This window comes from Lissotriton vulgaris, chromosome 1_2 (assembly GCF_964263255.1).
Source record: "Lissotriton vulgaris chromosome 1_2, aLisVul1.2, whole genome shotgun sequence".
Lineage (NCBI taxonomy): Eukaryota > Metazoa > Chordata > Amphibia > Caudata > Salamandridae > Lissotriton > Lissotriton vulgaris.
In genome coordinates, this window is record NC_141686.1 from 125,398,804 (window position 1) to 125,418,792 (window position 19,989).

The 19,989-nt window shown below is 46.0% G+C and overlaps 1 protein-coding gene across 1 annotated transcript in view; it reads right to left on the bottom strand.

The window, feature by feature from the left end:
- Positions 1-1,635: 1,635 nt before the first annotated feature.
- Positions 1,636-19,989, bottom strand: part of LOC147734673 (estradiol 17 beta-dehydrogenase 5-like) — a 231,481-nt gene continuing 213,127 nt past the window's right edge. Inside the window, exons 8-9 of the mRNA XM_086952967.1 lie at positions 8,038-8,120; positions 1,636-1,862 (exon numbers count right to left, since the gene is read on the bottom strand). Of these exons, the coding sequence (XP_086809093.1) occupies positions 1,820-1,862; positions 8,038-8,120 (126 nt within the window). The 3' untranslated portion in view covers positions 1,636-1,819. The remainder of the gene's footprint in view (positions 1,863-8,037; positions 8,121-19,989) is intronic.

The following is a 19,989-nucleotide window of genomic DNA, read 5'->3' on the forward strand; positions in this document are numbered from 1 at the left end:
ACAACTTGACCATAAAATTTATATTTCCTCATGATGTGCATGTCTACTGAACACCTTTTTGTTCCACTGACATGCACAGTGAGAAACTCAAATGCCTTCAGCCTCAACTCAATCGTGGCTTGTTATAAACACCTGTAGGCGACTCAGTTCAAAGTAGGCATTATCAAAAAGGACTAATATGTGACATAAAAAGAGATATAGAAATACAACATACTTGAATTAGCTAACACTCTCATGTTTTATCTAGGACATGAATATATAACATGGTAACAACCTATTACAATGTCTGTTTTTAAGGACAGCCCGGTCCCACACCCAGAGATACCCAGCCTACCTAAAGCCCTGGGATGGTTCATATGTAGGCAGTGTATAGGACCACAGTGGATTGGTCTGTCTAGTGTGTGAAATGGCTGGGTGCTCATTGATTTTGTATGAATACGATGATGATTAAATTTAGGGCAATGTGAGTATTAGTGCGGTATCACTGTGGAGCGAGTAATTATTGTAATTGATGGAAAGGCGGTGGATGGTGCTTACTGGAACAACATATAAAACCACAAAAACACATCAAACCCCAAGTCAAGGATCAAGTACTCTACACACTATATACGAGGCCAAATTTATCATAGTGTTGCATCACCCTTGAGCCGCGCAAGGGGGTGCAAGGTTGACGCAACACTAAAGTCAGATTAATCAACCTCGCAAGGCCACGTTGTGTGCCCTGAGTCGCTTGATAAATCTAGAGTAAAGCAATGCAGTGCAAATCACTTGCGTTACTCTGGCCCATGAAGGCGTTCCATGGATTTTGGCACATTCTCAGATTTACCATTACTAGTAGACTTGGGAGTGATACGCCTCACTAGATGAGGTGTAACGAGGAGAACTATGTTTATTTCTCCTTGTTCTTATGGTATGCTACACCACACGTAGAAAGATGAAAATGGCTCAGAGGACTGATTTTGTGCAGGAAGGTGTTCTTTCCTGTGCAAACAATATCCTGCCTACAGCACAGGCACCCTTGCACCATGATGCAAGGGTGCATGCGTTGGCACAAGGCAGCACATTGTCGGTCAGTGCAACAAAAGGACAACAATGTGCAGTATAAAGTTACATTCGGCACATCCCTGCCTTTTCACGCAGTGTAGGAAGGTGGCTTGCTACGTTGCATGAAAGTTAGATACTTTTGGCCTATAGACATGAAGATGGCAAACTCACAACACACTTATAATGTACACTAAAGCAGACCTCAGACATGTGTGCACACATTTACATTCAACACATATAAAAGACACACATCGTCCTTCAAGCTAAGGCTACATTGAAATAATATAAATATTTAAGCAGTTTTGCAGTAATATAGACACGTGACTGAAATACTCACACACAATTACACATACAATATACCAAAGATATATATATATTCAGGTATTTTAACACACAAAAACGCTGTGCTGCATTTGTATGCCGTTAACACAAGTGTACAAAGAGCTTTCATAGGCACGAAAGCCCCAAACACACACACACACACACACACACACACACACACACACACACACACACACACACACACACACAGACACACACACACACACACACCCACACACACACTTATCATCATTGAAAACACATTCTAAGTAAGTTAGCAATTGTAATTTTATTATTAAAAGATGTCCATCTTTTTCTCTTGGAGTTGTGATGGCCTGTAACTTATACAAATTTTGACAATCAAATATAAAAATTATATTTCCAAATGTTGAAGCTGTCTTCTCTTAATCTGGTCTGGGTGTACCCACCATATGGGAAGGATATAAGCTCCCATTCAATATTCATCGTTGAAGGGATAAGTCGGACAGTCTGCAAATCTAAAATGATAAAAGAAAGCGTGCAAATAAATCTAGGAATAAAAATTGCAAGATATATTTACTTGGTTTTCTCTATGTCCAACCCTACATAATGATTCTGTTTCTTTTTCACTTCTATCATCATCCTTCCAAGTAGCTTACAAACAAATTTGTCATGTGTTACATTCTTGCAATGGGTCTAGAAATGTACTCATTAGGCAAGGTTTAATATGATATTGTATTGTCCATGCTCAAGGGCTGCACAGGCCAGTTGGTATTTTGTGAAATTGTGCTTACCTTTACCAAATACCTATGTTGATATTAGGAAGCAATTTATGACGAGGTTCAAGTCTGCAAGACATCGGTCAGACAGAGACTAGTTTATATCCATGGTGTTGTATCATGAAAAAGCGTGGGAGAGGGGGCGGGGTGGGGGTTCGGAGATTCATATGACAACAAGGGAAACTTAAATTAAAAGGAAAATAAACTGTCATTTTTAATTTAGATTTCCCTCACCGTCGTATGTTGAATCCCCACCCCACCCGTCCTCCCCACCGCTCTTACCTAAACAAGCTGCACCTGCATTAAATACTTAATACTTGCCAGTTTTTGAGTGAAAGAAGGTCTACAGAAAGTCTCTCAAACTGATGCAACTTCGTACCAGAAAATAAAAGAAGCATTGGAAGCTTAGTTAAATCCAATGCCGAATGTCGACTATGAAAGGTAAATCTTCAATCAAGCATGCAAACAGGCCTGTGAAATGATGGAAGAGTTTGTTGAGAGACTTATCACACTTATCAAACACTTCACCAGCCCCAAGCCATTGCTGTTGAACGATTCATGGGCACCCTCAAGAAGATAAATCAGCAAGCATCAATGGAGAGAATCGATCTTAACCATGCCATGTGTCAAGCCCTTTCTGCCTATCAATCAACTTCTCACTCCACAACTGGTGAGAGTCCTGCCACATTGCTATTTGTGAGAGCCATCAAACCAAACTACCACAATGGGCATCGGAAAGATCGATGAATGACGAGAGGTTCATGTTACAGACACTTCTAACAAGTGCAAAATGAAAACATATGCTGCTCAGCTGAGATGCGCCCAGGAAACAGTCTTGAGACTAGGGTACTGGGTATTGGTCAAACAGAAAAGGAAGCGAAAAAAGGACACACCACTTGTTGTCGACCCTTTGAGGGTTGTAATTTGCAAAGGACACATGGTGACAACGCATCGTCCTGGAAAGTCCATCACACGGGATTCGTCACACTTTAAACACCTATCTCGATGTATATCAGCTCCTGATATCATGAGTGAGGTGACCCTGCCTGCCTCTCAGATGAAGCATCTGAACCGATGCCATTGGTCCCTGATGAAGGTGCCCCTCAATTACCTCATACAACTTGATCTGGCTGACCCGCGCAAGCGCCTTGAAGATTCATTGAGGAACTATGATGCTAATGTTGTCTCTACTTTTTACTTAACACAGGGGGAGACGTAGTGTCTTGAGTTTATGCGCACTTTTACCTTGCAGTTTTGGGCGGACTGTAAACAGGAATTATGTAATATGCTGGGAGGTTTTGAGGTGCGGTTACAAAACTTATGGTATAATGTGTGCAGTTAGTGGTTATATGTTGAAGAATAAAGAGGTATATTGCATAGCCCCCTGTGCAGTCTATTTCATTCGCATGCTCCTAGGATGACGAGGCGCCTACAATATCGATAGTAATATTGCCATCAGTACAAACGTACTGTAAGTGCAACAATGTCTTAGTTTGCAGACTTCGCATATCTGCAACATCAGCAATATTCATTGTTCGGGAAGGATTATCCAGTGACAGAATTATACTACACTGGCAGGTGTGCGTTGGACACTTGTTTTTTAAATTTAAATAGAATCAAATAAAATGTATTAGAACATTGGAATGTTGGAAGCACTTTTGAAGACAATGAAGTGATTGAGGGCTAATAATGGCTGATGCGCCAACATTCCAATGTGGGTCTTCTTACCCTCAGTGGCTGGAATGATATAATAGCCTGCGGCTCGGGCCTACAACTCGGGTACAGGGTTTTTAACAACTGGTATATCCCTTGAGAGCGAGCCATAAGGCTACATTAAGCACAACAGCAACTACAAGAGACACAAAAGAGGAACAAAATATAGAGCAGGAAAAAACCCCTTTCAGTAGAATTAAAAAAGAACCTTATAGAGCTCGATATATAGACTGATCAAACAAGCAAGTCTTCAATATCTTCCTTATCTTGACATAAAGGACGCCTTCCCTAATCTGTAAAGGAAGACAAATTCACTGTTTCACTGTCCAGGCCAAGAAGGCCTTGTCACCAATCTTTCAAGTTTTGCGAATATCTAGAAGCAGCACCAATCTGGATCTCAGATTATGTGAAGGGAAAATTATCTTTTGTTATGTTCGGCAGAACACGGGGTCTGCACAATAAAAAACAGTGATGAGTTAGGCAAAGGCATTTGAAAATCATATATTTGGGAATTTGAAGCCAGTGAAAACTTGGGAAGATGGTGACTCAGTGAATCTCTTCTATTAATGCCTAAAATGAGCCCAGCAGCCATATTCAATTTGGAGTTTGTCTAGGAGATGTCTAGAAAGACCATCATAAAAACAGATGCTATAATTTAAGCAAGACATTATTGTAGCCTGAACTTCCATTTGCTTACAATGGGTGGGCAAGGGCATACTATTTTTCAGGGTCTTTAGTATACCGAAACAAGATGCAGAGAGCTTATTAATTTGTGTCATAGGGGTTAGTTTATAGTTAGTTGTAACCATATCAGAATGCTTATGGATATGACCTGGATTGTATGGGCACAAATCATTATTGCAGCTATTCAATTAATTGCCAGAAATTAACACAATGGCCTTGGCCACGGCTGGACTGGGAATAGCAACCAACCTTGGCAGTTTGCTGCTGAACAGGGGAGGAAGCAGGGTGGGAGGAGGTGTTGGGGGTGGGGGGGTTATTTGCTAGCAAGAAGCACCTCTCCCGCTTTTGTTTCAAGGGCCCCATATTGCATCACTGCTGTAAAACCGGCCCCCACTGACAAAACCACCCCCATGGGCACGAAACCAGCCCCTACACTCCGGCCCACCGGGAAGCGCTTGGTGTCCATTACAGCCAATCCAGCCCTGGTCTTGGCCGTGTTAAACTGCAACGCATTCAGGATCATCCAGTTTGCCCCTGGTGTTAAATACCTCTGGAATTTGATAAGGATGTAATCAATATTCCTTTCTATCCTGACCAGTGTTTGAGTGTCGTCAGCATAACAACAAAGGGTGAAAGCAAAAGACCTTATCAAAGAGGCAAGCGACCTCATGTATATTTTAAATAGCGTGAGGCTGATGGAAGAACCCTGTGGAACCTCACAAGCCAGTACTTTGGACAAAGATTTAAAACCACTCACAAGAACTGGTGTTGATCTATCTTGCAGTAAGGACATGAATCAACTCAAGATGCTTCCCCTTCCCTAACCCAATTCTGCATATGTTTGAAGCAGCAAAGGGAGGGATCAAGTGTCAAAGGCTGCAGATGGGTCAAGTGGGATGAGAAGGGCAGTTTTGCCCTGATCGATGGCCAAGTACAGATCGTCTACTTTAGCTGTCTAGACCCATTCTGGCGATTAGTTTGCTGCATCAATTTGTTTTCTTGTAAATAGGTTGATAGGGTGAATTGAACAGATTTTATGTGACCTTTGTAGCAACCAATAATAATAAAATAGCCATCAATATGGCAGGGACATTGGAGACACCACCTTTTTTCTTTAATAGAGGAACAAGAGTAGCTTGTTTCCAGACAGAAAGAACCTGGCCTACCTCTAAAGAAATGTTTATCAGGTCAGTAAGTATAGACCCCACAATCTCATTGGCTAAATGCTTGATCTTCAGCTTACAAGGGTCAGCCATGGAAACAGATCTTAGTTTTACTGAGCTGTTTGATGACATCATCCTGCAAACCAGGTTAAAATTGCAGAAATGCAAATCCTAATGTAGAAGTGTCTCAAAATACCCCAGTGAAAGACTCCTGATCCTGCGAACTGATGTTATCTCTGAATTTCAGTTTTCTCCTGGAAAAACACAAAGAGGCGGGGACATAAACTTTGAGTAGATGGAACTGCACTCTTTTCGTAATGTTGGGCTGCAAGTTTCCTTGCAATGCCAAGATCTCTTTGACTAGGCAGGTAGCAATAGTTATTCTAAAAAGCATAAACTCTGGCAAGAGCCCATTTAATCTCCAGTTTATAGATTTTCATGGCTCATTTTTGAATGCCGCCTTCTTGTCACTATTTAATACTATTAAACTCCTCAACACACAATGTGGTATGGATGATGAGTGCCCAGAAATGAATGTAGAAAAGCTCCAATCTTCCCATTAACATTTTTTTTAATGTCTGGGCATGAATGTTTCGTGATCTATGTATTTGTTTGATGATTGGTTGTTTCTTTTTTCTAGTGCATTGTTTTGCAGTTCAAATCGAAAATGCTTGGGCCAGGGCCCACGGCTTCCAGTAAAAGCACATTAAGTGTCCCTGGATTCCAATCATGATTTACTAGGGGGTGCCATGTTCCAATAATGATTAAGTGGGGGCCGCAAAGGCCAGAAGGCAAAGAACTATTGGCCTAGAACAAATGGTTACATTTCGTCACTGCCAAGCCAGACTTAAGGTAAGATGACATTAGCACCTTTTTCCCTTTAGGTAATTGCAGAGGTACTGGGCACACCTACATGTTGTGCCAGGGGATATTGGAGATGATATACTGGGCCTCATGCATTGCCTTGCATCCAGTGCCCACTGCAGGTGAACAGAGGCCATGCCCTTGGCATTCAAGGATAGAGATACTGAGCATAGCCACAAGCAAGGCCAGACTGGCAGTAGGGGGCTACCTGCATTTCCCCGAGAGGCTGGAAGGGTAGGGGCCGGTTGTGCAGTTGTGGGGGCCGGTTATGTCACTGGGGGCCGGTATTGCAGTGGTGCTACAATATCGGCCCCCAGTAAGAAAGGCAGCAAGCGAGCGTTTCCAGCCTTCCGGAGCCAGGCAGTGCCTAACCAAGGGCTAGTCCGAGAAAATTGCAATGGCTGCTTTGGGTTCCCAGTCCGGCCCTGGTCACAGGCTATGTCCAGCAGGTACTAAGTAGGCCTGGGTGGGATTTTTATTTGGTAATTCTGTGTTATTACTGTAATACATAAATATTGATAATTCTGCTGCGTGCTGGCGGAAATTATCTGCAGTAGTTGGTTTGTTTCTAAACAGGGCTGGAAGAGGGAGAAGTCTCTCTATGTGTAACCCGTTTGTTGCTTCGAACGTTCGGCGGCAGTGTTGAACGTTTGAAGAAATGGGTGCTGCTGCGTCGGCCAACGGACGTGCGCAGTACTGGCAAGGTAGTGCTCGCGACGACCGTTGGCCGATGGCAGCACTAAAGGGGTTAAAAATCACTGCAGATTTAAGTTTATTCTGCAGTGGTTTTTAAACATAGAGAGACTGCTCCCTCTTGAGGCCCTGTTGAGAAACCAAACGACTACAGTGCATAACCCTCGGCGCTCTTATATTTTCTGAAGTACTCACAGCAGGGTATGTAAGGTCCCAGAGGATATGCCTGTAGTGTACACCCCTCGGCGCCCTTATATATTTTGTTTTAAAATTGATTACATTAAAATACTGCTGAATTCCATACAATCAAACTTCACCAATTCCGCCCACCTCTAGTAAGTACTAAGGACTGGGGAAGTGGCCACATTATATAGATGAAAGCCAAGTTGTGTCCACAGTGCCTTCCTTGCATAATCACAGGCCTAGACTAGCCAATATTGGTGCAGCGGCACTAGCACAGGAGGACAAAGAAGTTCACAACCTGCACCTATCTTTTCCTGAAGAAAGATAGCAAAGTATACCATTAGAACACTTAAGAAATTCACTGAATCTCTACTTTGGAGGGATACTCAGCCTGTCTACTAAGACTATGCATTTCAAGAACATTTACTCCTCTTTGTTTCTTTATTACCCTCAACTCCCACTAGAAGGATGCTTTAGAAATATAGGACTAGAATGATATTCTAGCGGGAACTACCAAGTTGTTTGGATGTTCTTTGTTAATAACTACACTTCTTTTTAACATTTAAATTTCCTTTACATTTGATGATTATGAAAATATAGTCAAAATAACTCACTGCTTCAATTCAACGTAGCGAATATTTTTGTTGAGTCCATCAAGGGTTTTCATTTCTTCTGGAGTCAGGTTGAAATCAAAGACCTGAAAGATAAAACAGAATAAATGTGCAAATTACATACAAAATAGATTGCTGAAGGGCTTGTCAGTTCTGATACTACACATGAATCAGTCATTAACTAAATTAATATAGTGTTAACACTGAATGATTTACTTTATTCTTTGCCTTGCCCGAGATCCCATCGTCACCAGCAAATCATTGGTGTAGAACAGGAAACAACCTTTACAACGCGGTCATTACATCGCAATACCTTTACAACACGGTTGTTACAACGACCACGTTGTTAATATGTGATGCATTTACATCTCAAGTCTTTAGAACAACTACCACTAAGGGGCGCTGAGGTATTGGAAATTAATTTTAACATCTTCCCTACTGTTGTGCAAACTGGAGTACAAATAGTAAATAATACTATTCCTAAATCCAGCTCGCCCCCTAGTGGAAGTCGTTGTAAAGACTTGCGATGTAAATGCATCTTGTACTAATACGCCGTCGTTGTAACGAACGCGTAGTAATAGCACGCGATGTAATACATCTCCTAGTAAACTGCTCTATTCGCAGAACTTAAATCGTAGTAATTTCGGTAATTCATAATATTCTTTGACGTGGAATTACCAATAATAAAAAGTTCACACACAAGAACTGCACTCAGAGAAAGACACTTTAAATTAAAAATCTTCAGTTCAACAGCCTCATTCTGCTGCTTGGCACATCTAAAATAACAACACAGGTTATTATTAAAACACCACTAATGCATGTTGCGAACAACAAGAATAAAATGAACATTTCTGCCATAGTTAAAATGGAATCTAGCACCCTAATATCCTAAAACCTATTCCTATGTGCTGTACTAGGAGAGCATGGAGTAGAGTAACTTGCATCTAGAGTTTCTTAAGGAGAATCAACACACAGCGTGCTTGTTTTAAAAAAAAAAGCTGCAGTTACCAGTAGTCGAGAGCAAGTGTTCCCTCGAAAGAAAAGCCCATCAGCAGTAGCCTCTCTCCTCCCAGACTTGGCTCAGTATCAGCTTTCAGAGCAGAACAAGATGCAGTAGCATCACAGCAGTCGGAAGATCTTCTGGCAGTATCATGGGCAAATGACCTCTCCTAACAAGTGGTCGATCGGCAGGCCTTTTATGCTATACCTCATCCCAGACAGGAATTTCTGACATAACCATAAGAATGTCTAACAACCCGGGACTACTCCTTCTATTCACACTCCCATCGGACATACTCCCGAATCGACTATCTCTTCACATTCCTTGAATTGGCCCGAGACTCCTTAGCTGCCGCTATATCCGACATTTCCCTATCGGACCACGCCCACGTGGAACTTTTGCTACAGGACCCCCAGGCCCATGCCACTCGTGAACGCAGATGGGTGCTCCCGCCGAGAGTCCTTCGGGATCCGGAGGACGTCGCCAGCATCCGTGACGCCATAGACTCGTATTTCGCTGTCAATGACACCCCTGACTTGCCCTTCCATACGATCTGGGATGCCTTCAAGGCCACCATTCGGGGTCACATCACCTCCCTGGCGGTGGCACGGAGGAAGGAGGCGTTCAAGATGGAAACCGACCTGGCTAGCGAGATCAAACAAGCGGAGGCCCGGGACAGGGACTCCCCTTCACGGGCGTCAAAGAGAACTCTCGCCAACCTCAGGGGCAACTCCGCACTCTGCGCACCAACAAGGCGGAACAGTCCCTGCTGGCGCTCAAACAATGCTACTACGAGGGCGGGGACAAAGTTCACCGCCTGCTTGCCGGCAGGCTGCGGGCACGTGCCGCTAGGGCCCACATCGCCAATGTCAAGCGGCAGGACGGCACCTGCGCCACCTCTGAGAAAGCCAAGCAGGCCGCATTTGTCACTCACTACACTTCTCTATATGCTGAGGAGCCTACCTCTGCGGAGGCACGGGAGGCCGTTCTTGCGGATTTCGAGGGGTCTCCACTGTCCCCGGCGTGTGCAGCTACACTAGAGGGCCCCCTGCAGGAGGAGGAAGTAACGGAAGCTGTTAAAGACCTTCCCACTGGGAAAACCCCGGGACCGGACGGCCTGCCGTTGGCCTTCTATCGCCTGTTCCTGACCCAGCTCCGCCCGCACTTGCTGCGGCTATACGGTTCCTTCTCTGACACCACCGGCCCGTCCCCTGATATGGGCCTGGCGGAAATTGCCCTGATCCCCAAGCCTGGGAAGGACCCCGACCTATGTGCCTCCCATCGCCCCATCGCCCTCCTGAACACTGATCTTAAGATTTACACTAAGCTCCTGGCCAAACGGCTGGACCCGTACATGCCGGGATTAGTAAACCCGGACCAGGTGGGTTTTATACGGGATCGTCAGGGGGCCGACAATGTTCGCAGGCTGGCACACTTAGTGGGGAAGGTGCAGCATTGGGATATCCCGGCCTGCCTCCTCTCATTGGACACAGAAAAGACCTTCGACCGGGTCGATTGGACCTTCCTGCGGGCGGTCCTCCGGAAACTGGGTCTTGGCCCTAACATGATCTCCAGGTGCATGGCCCCTTACCTCGGGCCGCAGGCCAGAATTCGGGTCAACGGCCAACTGACACCGCCGCTCTCGATTCACAGGGGCACGAGGCAGGGATGCCCGCTTTCACCGCTCCTGTTCACCCTAGCGGTGGAGCCGCTGGCGGAGCTGATTAGGCGCACTCCTGACATTCATGGGATCCCCCACGGGGGGCGCACCAACAAGGTAGCACTGTTCGCGGACGACCTGATCCTTACTCTTACGCGCCCTCGGGACTCTCTCCCAGCGGTGCATAAAGCCCTCACACTGTTTGAGCAAGCGTCCGGCCTTAAGGTTAACCACACCAAATCTTGGGCACTTAACCTCACCATCCCCGAGGAGGAGGTCTCTTTCCTGAAGGGGGTCACACCCTACCGCTGGGCGGACGATCACATTAAATACCTGGGTCTGGACCTCACGCCCCACCTTGACTCGTGGTCCTCGAGGAACTGGGCTTCTTGCCGCAAGGAAGTCCTGGCGGACCTGCGGAAATGGAAGCCCTTGATGATTTCCTGGCTGGGGCGGCTCAATGCGGTCAAGATGTCGGTCCTCCCCCGTATTCTATATGTTTTCCAGTGCCTACCCACCCCGATCCCGCTCCACTGCATCAGGAATCTCCAACGCGACCTCACGTCCTTCATATGGGGTGGCAAGCGACCCCGGTTTTCGCAGAAAGTCCTCATGGAACCGAGAGACAGGGGTGGCCTCGCCTGCCCAAATCTCCTCCACTACTACTGGGCGGCGCATCTTCGGTTCGTGATAGAATGGGGTGCACGCGAAAGCGACAAGCACTGGTTCCACATGGACCGAGTGGTCACGGGGCGCACCATATGGGACCTACCTTGGCTGCCGCGTGTGGCGACCTCCAGAAGTGCATACATGGCGGTCCCCACGAAGACGGTTCTTGACGTGTGGGACAGAGTGGCAGTGTCCAAGGGTCTAACCACGTTCCCCTCTCCACACACCCCCATTGCAGGTAACCCGCACTTCCCTCCTGCTGCCCGGACCCGGGCTTTTGAGAGCTGGACACAAGGGGACTGCAGGGTTGCAGGAGACCTCTTTCTTGGAGGGTCACCTAAATCATGGCTAGACTGCAGGGAAGAGTTTAACCTCCCTTTAACCGCCAGCTTACAGTATGCGCAACTGCGCCACTGGACTTCGGGAGACGACATGTATCGGGCTGCTACCAGGGCATACACTCCATTCGAGAAGTTGGCACGCTCCCTAGGGGGACTGAAGCGGCTCATCTCCCAGATCTACAACATCCTGCAACACCCTACCACTCCGCCCGCACATCCCTACCAAAGGCAGTGGCAGTCGGCAACCGGCGCTGATATCACACCTTCTCAATGGGCTCGGCTGTGGACTGACATCCCTAAAACCTATCGCAGCATCCCGCAGAGGGAAAACGCATACAAGATGCTAACGTAATGGTACTACACCCCCCTGAGACTCAGCAAAATGTTCCCCACTTCCTCGCCGCTGTGCTGGAGGTGTGGCACTGCGACTGGCGACTTCGTACACATCTGGTGGTCGTGCCCTACCCTAGCTGTCTTCTGGAAGGAGGTCCTCAGTCACATTAAGAAGATGTTGGGTTTTCCCCTCCCTGAGGAGGTTTGCACACTCCTGCTGGGCATTCGACCCCCCACACTTAGGGCCCTCACGCGCAGCGACTGGATCCTCACCCTTCACATGTTAGGCGCTGACAAGCAACTCATTGCTCTGTACTGGAAGCGGGCTGAGGCACCGCCGATAGCCTCCTGGTTTGTGCGCCTCTGGCAGGTCCTGACCATGGAACTGCTCACGGCGCGGATACAATCGAGGGGGGTGCGCTTCAAGGCAGTGTGGGAGCCCCTTGTGCGCCATCTGTGCTCCATCAGCTATGCCCGCCATATGCCTCCCAGACTTCGCGCCCTGCAGTTATTTGAGGACGCCCTCGTCCCTGCTGACCCGAGCAGACTAGGCTCTTAGTCGCTTCCCCCAGTGCAGGTTTGCGTCTCCTACCCCCGACCGGCGACTACAGTCTCTCCCCCCAGACCCCTCTCCATCTCGCTACTACTCAATCCTCTTCCGACTTTTTCTTCTTTCCTACTTGCCACTCTGGCTTCCGCCCCTCTTTGGGGCAGTTTGGGCCCCGTTGGGCCTTTTGAAAATGTGACACCACTACTCTCCCTCCCATACGCGCCTCCCCCGCACAACGATGCATCGCCAGCATATGGCCACCTCTTGCTATCATTACCCCTAAGCCACGCGGCCGGCCCCTTCCAGGGGTTGTAGGCAGGGCGCTGTGTTAATGCTTCATCCTCCCCTGGTTAAATAAGTCTACATGCTCTTTTTTGCGCGGCCCGCCCCGACATGGGGTTGTAGGCTTACCGCTGTGTTCACAATAAAAACAGATTTGAACAAGAATGTCTAACATAACTTGCATGCATGACTGTGCTAGTCTTAGACACATTTATATAAACAAATAAGGTAAAAACACATGAATTCAGACTACACTGTTTATGTTCTTATAATTATGTGACCTTGGGAAAGAAATAACAAGGCACTTGCTTCAGACAGATGTCGCATCAGGGGTCTTATCGAGGTCATTGTCTGTGCATCTGGTGTGTTATCAATGTCATTGCCTGAATGACTTGTCACTTTCACAGGTTCATGGAAAGATAAGGACATCTGGGTCACAGGCAGACATATCAATGAGTTTTCAAAAACAGAGAAAATGGATTCTTGGCCTGCTCAAAAGGCAGCAAGACGTAAGGTCTTACAGACTTTACATCAGTTAGAATAAAAAGAAATGTTTCTCTTGATTGTGTGTAACACTTACTTCTAGAAATTTAAAGGTATGTAACACTGCTACTTCCAGAAAAATTCTGAATTGGGCACTAAAAGTTAACTCAGCAGTAACAAACTTCTATGCACTTGATCACATTTGTGGGTCATATCTCGGCCCATGAAGGTAGTAGGAGCCACAGATTCTTCCTATTCGTTTCTGCCCAACTATTGATTTGTAAATGTAAAGTTGTATTCCTTTCATAAAGAGCAACACAGACTTTACATTGGTCTTTATTTCAGGAATTTTTTATTACATTGTTTTTGGATCCAAACCGACACCTAGACTAAGAGTCAGCCTTAGAGGAGGGTAGATAAAATATGTTTGCCAAACATTGCCACAGGTCATATCCCGCTCCCACAGCTTTCTATTGACATATTATAGTGGTGGCAGAAGGTGCTAATAATGAGACTGCTTTCACCCCTCCATCCACTCAACAATCTGTCATGAAAATGTAACAAACGATGGGAGAGAAGTCCCCTGAATTGGCGAACTGAACCACCATTATTTTTTACATCATAAATAGGGCTCCCGGTTTTATGGTATTTATTTTTTTGCCATTTCCGTCTGTATTTATCCATATTTATTTTTTGGGCATTATTTCTGTATTTATCCGCATTTATTTTTGCCACAAGGAAAAGACGCTGCTACAGCTAGTATTTCTCCGCATTTATTTAGATTGACAATGCACACTAGCCCCCTAAATTCAGAAAGCGCAACCATCTTCACCAATCCTTCTCTGGGCAGCAACCAAGAGGTGGAATAGCATTCCTCCGTCCTGAGAAAAGTCCCTACAAACAGCACGTTCAAAAGGAATGAAAGCGCTCCTAGTTAAACACAAAATTACAGTTACCATATCTCACACCTTGGACATGCCTGGTTCTCAATTGTGGTTCTGGAACATCCCGCATAACACTTTCCGTAGTCTTTCATTGTTTCTAGATTAGATCTTAATGGCTAGCATTGAACAGGAACCACTGTAATCTAAGAATTTCTGTTTGCTGCTCTAATCCAGCCTGTTCTCTGGGAATAGAGTACGTGTGGGTAAAATGGCCTTTCAAAATATACAGTCTTTATGTATGTATGCTCACTAGTTTCTCCTCATTGCATCACTCCAATGCAAAGTTCTCTTAGGTAACGTGATGTGGTCTGCGCTCCACAAAAACCTTAAATAAATCAATGAACACTATAGGCAAAAGCGCGATTGGTGTGAAACTTCCACCCTCCATATACACGTCACTTCCGATTTACTCTCCTGTGGGTGTGTATTAAAGTGAGCTGTATCTTAAAACATTTCTCTAGGGGAACATGCACGATAAATGTCTGAGTATTTTACACCATGGAAACAACGTCCTGCTCAACATACAAACTTAAAAATACATTAATTGACTAGACCACCCCGGGCAACCCCGCACCGACCCCCGCCCCTGGCACTAAGGTATTAAAAACATTGGGATCTCTTAAACAGACACCGAGCGCCCAATAAAGGATAGGAAAGCTTCTGGGAGCTATCTAATAAAAGAGGTACCTCTCGAGTTCGTGTTTTAAAAGCACCCGTGCTTGTGCACTCCTGGCTTGGGCAAGTTCAGAAGGGGGCTGGTAGGGGACTTGTGAGGGGAGGGGGGGGGGACAGTGAGGGCCTGGGGGGGTACTTCACAACATGAGGTCAGTCGAAGTAGACCGCGAGGCGGGATGACGGAGGAGAGAATCACGGTTGGAGAAATGCATAAATAAACACTTACAACTCCAAGGCCAATTCATAGGCAGAGAAACCATACATGCTCACATGCCCCTGGCAGGGAAATCAGTGCAGGGGCACCCAGGGTGATTCAGTCGCTCCTCCACTCGCTGCCCGTGCTTTGAGAGCCGAGGTGATGCCCCCAACTGTGCGGCCCACGCACTTCAAGCAGAGCCGCCACAACAAGCAATTCTGACTCGTTAGAGACTTATCTTGTGAATAGGAAAGGCAGCGGGCTGGCGCAGAGATAAAGACGACGCTGGCACAGTAAGGCGCCTTCACACCTGGTGGTCCGTAGTGCAGGGAAACAGTCATCTTTAGTGCAGGCAAACCGGAAGAATAGGCAGGTGAGCCCACGAAATAAAGGCCAAAAGTTATGAGGGGGGGGCCGGAGGTGTTGGAATGCCCACACAGTGACGCTATGATCAGACCAGGATAGGCAGAGGAGCACGATCGTCACTGAAAGACTCTGCGCCCAAAAGCCCACATGAGGGCAGTAAAAGACCCTGATTGAAGGATTGCAAGGAATTTCCTGGAACGGGGGCGTGGCAAGGAAACTCTTCACTGTAGCACGGCAGAGCGCGCAGCAACATTTAGTAGTATTTTGCCGTTTTTTCATATAAATACAGACAAAGGAAATATCGATTTCCGTCTGTATTTATATGTATAAATCCGTAAAAACGGAAAACCGGGAGCCCTAATCATAAATATTAAAGACAGCCATGCAGTGCATAATGGCCTTTTCGTAAACAGACATTTTGATGCAACCATTTTCCTGCAAATTCCTTGCCTAACAAATTACCCTTTCAGGTTTTATACTGGAAAGCTTTTCCCCAGCAACAACTGTCCAGCGCTGCCAGGTAACACCATAAGGATCCAGCCATTACTTCACCTCTAATTATAATACTAGCGTAGAATATTAGGTACCAGTTGATGCACTGGCATTAGTTAAAGTTTTTCTGAGCTTCATTGACATAAGTCCTAAGCTCTCCCTGGTATCCCACAGACAAAATTCCTCAGCATTATTTCAGCAACTAGGTCAAATATCTCCTCCAAAGACCTTCAGCTGTCAGGATACCAGAAGAAGATGTCTCTTTCAGACCCACATTACAACTGAATGTGGTGCCTCAGAGTTGAACATGCCACTGTGGCTTGTGATTCTTGCAGATCCATGCACCTGAAGACCTTCAGTGAGCAGGAAGCCAAGTTGTTACTGGTTGATGTCCACAGGTAGACATCTATGCATTCTGCTTCTCCCAAGGGCGACCACCTGTAAGGGACAAACCCTAAAAAGATGTCACCACCAAAAACTTAAAAAGAACCAAAGGAAGTAGTATTCTTATTCCTTGAGAAAAAGGTCCGGCTCCCAGGACCATTCAAAATAGTTTTGATACCAAACTCTTGCTGTTGGAGACGAACCAGATGGTGAAAATGATGAGACTTCAGCTTCGGGGTCCATCAGCCAACCATGTTCAGGTTGAGGCATTTGGCAATTTGGCAATTGGAACAATTGATGGACGGAATGCTGAACAATGTCAAACATTCATCCCCAGTGCAGAGATCTGGGCCTAAATACATTGTTTTTTTGCTCACCATGACATTCCAGTTTGGACCTAGTCATGCGCAAATCAGTCTTGACCCTGCTTCCCATAGGAACAGACCAGCACAAAACACCAGGGCAGGTCCTTCCTGGACCTGAAACAACCATCCTGGGACAGGTTTCGGCATTGGAGCAGTGTCTGCACATAAAGGTGCTACAGCTGTAGTGGTCTTTCTTGCAATTAAGAGATTACATCAAAGGGATCACCATTGAGGTTGTTTGGACATTACCACCACTGTCAATTGTATCAACAACCAGGGTGGTTTGGGCCTGTGGACCTTATGTTGGGGGGCAATTCATCTTTCAAAAGGGACTCAGTGATGATGGGAATTTTCACTGAAGCGGCTCGCTTAGCAGGCTTCCTCAATATTAGGGTGGACCGCAGGTGAGCTCCGACTCCTGAAGTGAAGGAAGTGATCTTCCACAAATTGGGTTTAGCCTACATGTGTCTGTTCCCCATGCACAGAACAGGTAGAGTTCTGTTTTGGGCCGTACACTTCCTCCTGAAAGGTTCCTTTGGGGAGGTCTTCAGGTTTGATGGGCCTCAGGGCCTGTTGTACTCATTTCTGCCAATCTTACTGCTGCCAACATTTCTGTAGAAGGAGTGGGAGGGTCAGGCACAGTTGATTCTGCTCTGTTGAGATTGGGCTGCAAGAATCTCAAACACAGATCAATTGGCATACCGCTCGCATTTACACCGTTCCAGCCACGGTCCGTATAGGGCGTGCCACTGGGCGGTGGTGTGGGGTGGGGGAGGGGCAGGGTGGGGCGTTGTAAAAAGCGGCAAACGGATGATTTCAGGTAAGTAACGAAAAAAAAAATGATTTTTGTTGCGCGTGCTGCATTGCATTTGGCGATGCAGCTCGCGCAACGAAATTCGTTTTTTTCCTGTTACTTACCTGAAATCGTCCGTTTGCCGCTTTTTACAATCCCTAACCCACCCCTTCACTGCCCCACGGCACCGCCTGGTGGCACGCCCTATAAAGGCCGTGGCTGCACCTTACTCCCTCTTGCAGAGCCAGTGTGCTCTCACAGAAGGATGGTCAGGCCCTTCGATCCAATCCCCAAAGACTGTAGGTGCACGTGAGTCATGACTCATTAGGAAAAAACTCGAGGTTAGAACAAATCCCGATAAAAAGAAATAAGTACATGAAAGAAAAAGTTTGAAAGCAAAAAGCATGAAGACTATGGAAGGCCAAACAGTAGCGGCTGTAGCTGAGATTCACGACCTGTGACTTCTAGATAAGGCAGAAACTAGCAGCCAGTTGTAACAACAGAATCACTGCATCCAGGACACTTTAAGCAGCCAGGCAGTGTAAGAAGCTGGCTCTGTATATACTATACCAAAGTAAGGCATGGTGTGCACCAAGTCCAGGGAGTTCACAGACGTACAGCAGAGACTAAATTAGAAATGTACTAACAGCTCTCTTTGTGGTAGTGTAGGCGAGCAGTTAGGCCTATCAGGAGGGTGTGGTAAGCATTTATTTTATTCACACAATCAAGGAATTATTTCACACACTCAGACCAATTGGGTAAGTATAAAAAAGGTATACCTATGTTTTACGTCTAGAACCAAGCAGGACTTGGCTCAGGTAGGTAAAATGTACTTGCAATTGTAAAACTTTACAAGGAAATGCAATTAGGAATGGGTTTTTTGCAATCATTACAGGTTTTTATATGCTTTGAACATTTTTTTTTGTATTTTAAGAGTTTTATATAGCGCTATCCAGACCCGAAGGTATCAGAGCGCTTTACAGCATGATCACTCTTAAGATACATTAACATTTTAGTATATACAATGACTCATGACGCTTCGCATTATACCGTCGTAGAGGGCAGAAGGTCACTCGTAAGGTATGTTATCACAGTAGTATGTACAAATTCTTATGACGCTTTGTGTAATGTTGGCGTAAAAAGAACAATGACTTGTGATGAGATTAGACCAGGGAGAAGAGGGATATTGGAGGTAGTCATGCGGAGAGTGAGGTAGAGGTCATTAATGACAAAGTGTCTGTGTGCTGCTGTGGGCTGGCTTCAGCGGTTAGGTTGAAGCTATCAATTTGGGAGAGATCGGTTGAGGAGGAGGTCTTTGAGCTGCCTCTTGAATTTTAAGTAGGAGGGGTTAGTCCTGATATGGACTGGTATGGAGTTACTGATTTTGGGCGCTTTTCCTGCGAAGGATCGAGATGTGTTTTTTTGTTTGCGAGTTTTGGGGGTATAAGGAGCAGAGTGTTGGTACTCCTTAGGCTTCTTGTCTGACCAGCCTTCTGGAGTAAAAAGTTTAAATTACACAGAAATAACTTTTGTGTTACTTTTGGATTACATCAACTACTCAGGGTGGTATGTCTAGATACCCGACCGTGGATCCTACAATACAAGGTAAGTAAGACTTTTTTAGGTTTGCAATATAGTTATGTTTCTTTCATACAAAATGTTCAGCCTGAAAAAACATTTTTAGGAACTGTTAGACCTGGCACCTTGGCGTGAGTCTCCCTTCCACTTTTTGCTGATGTGCCTCCGATGTTTTGCTGGTTTTCCGATACTCAGGGCACTGCGCCACGGCTGATCCGGGCCGCAGTGCAAGTGCTCCCTACTGTAAAACTGTACTTACGATTGGTATCCATGATTGGTGCATTGGATCTACTGTCAGTCCCTAGTAAAGCGCACTGGAGAGTGCCGGGGCTTGTAGATGCCAATACTGCTGGTGGGCCTGCAGCGCTGGTTGCGCCACCCACCGAAGCAGCCGTAAAGATGTGTCTGGGAACTGCGACCGCAGAACCCGCGTGCAGTCCCGTACTGTCACGCCAGCTGGGCAAGTGCACCCACTTGCCAGCCTCGACCCTTCCCTTGACTGCATATTAGTCACCCCTATGGTAGGCCTGCGGGCAGGGTGCATTGTAGGTGTAAGGTAGGACAAGCCCTGATGTGTGGGGCATGTCCTAGTAGTGACTTACAACCGAGACCGTATTTCACTATTGAAGGCTACCTGCTCCATTAGGCCAGACTGAGCTGCTGGAATTATTACACCATATAATTCCCGCAGGCTCAAGGAGCATGGTAGCGAGTCATGTTTAGTATGCCTGAACTCAGGATGATAAGATATTTCTTGTAGTCAAGTTTATTTTAGTATCCTGGGTTTGCAAATGCTACTTTTAGAAAGTTAGCATTTGCTTGCTTAACCATTTCAGCCCGCCTC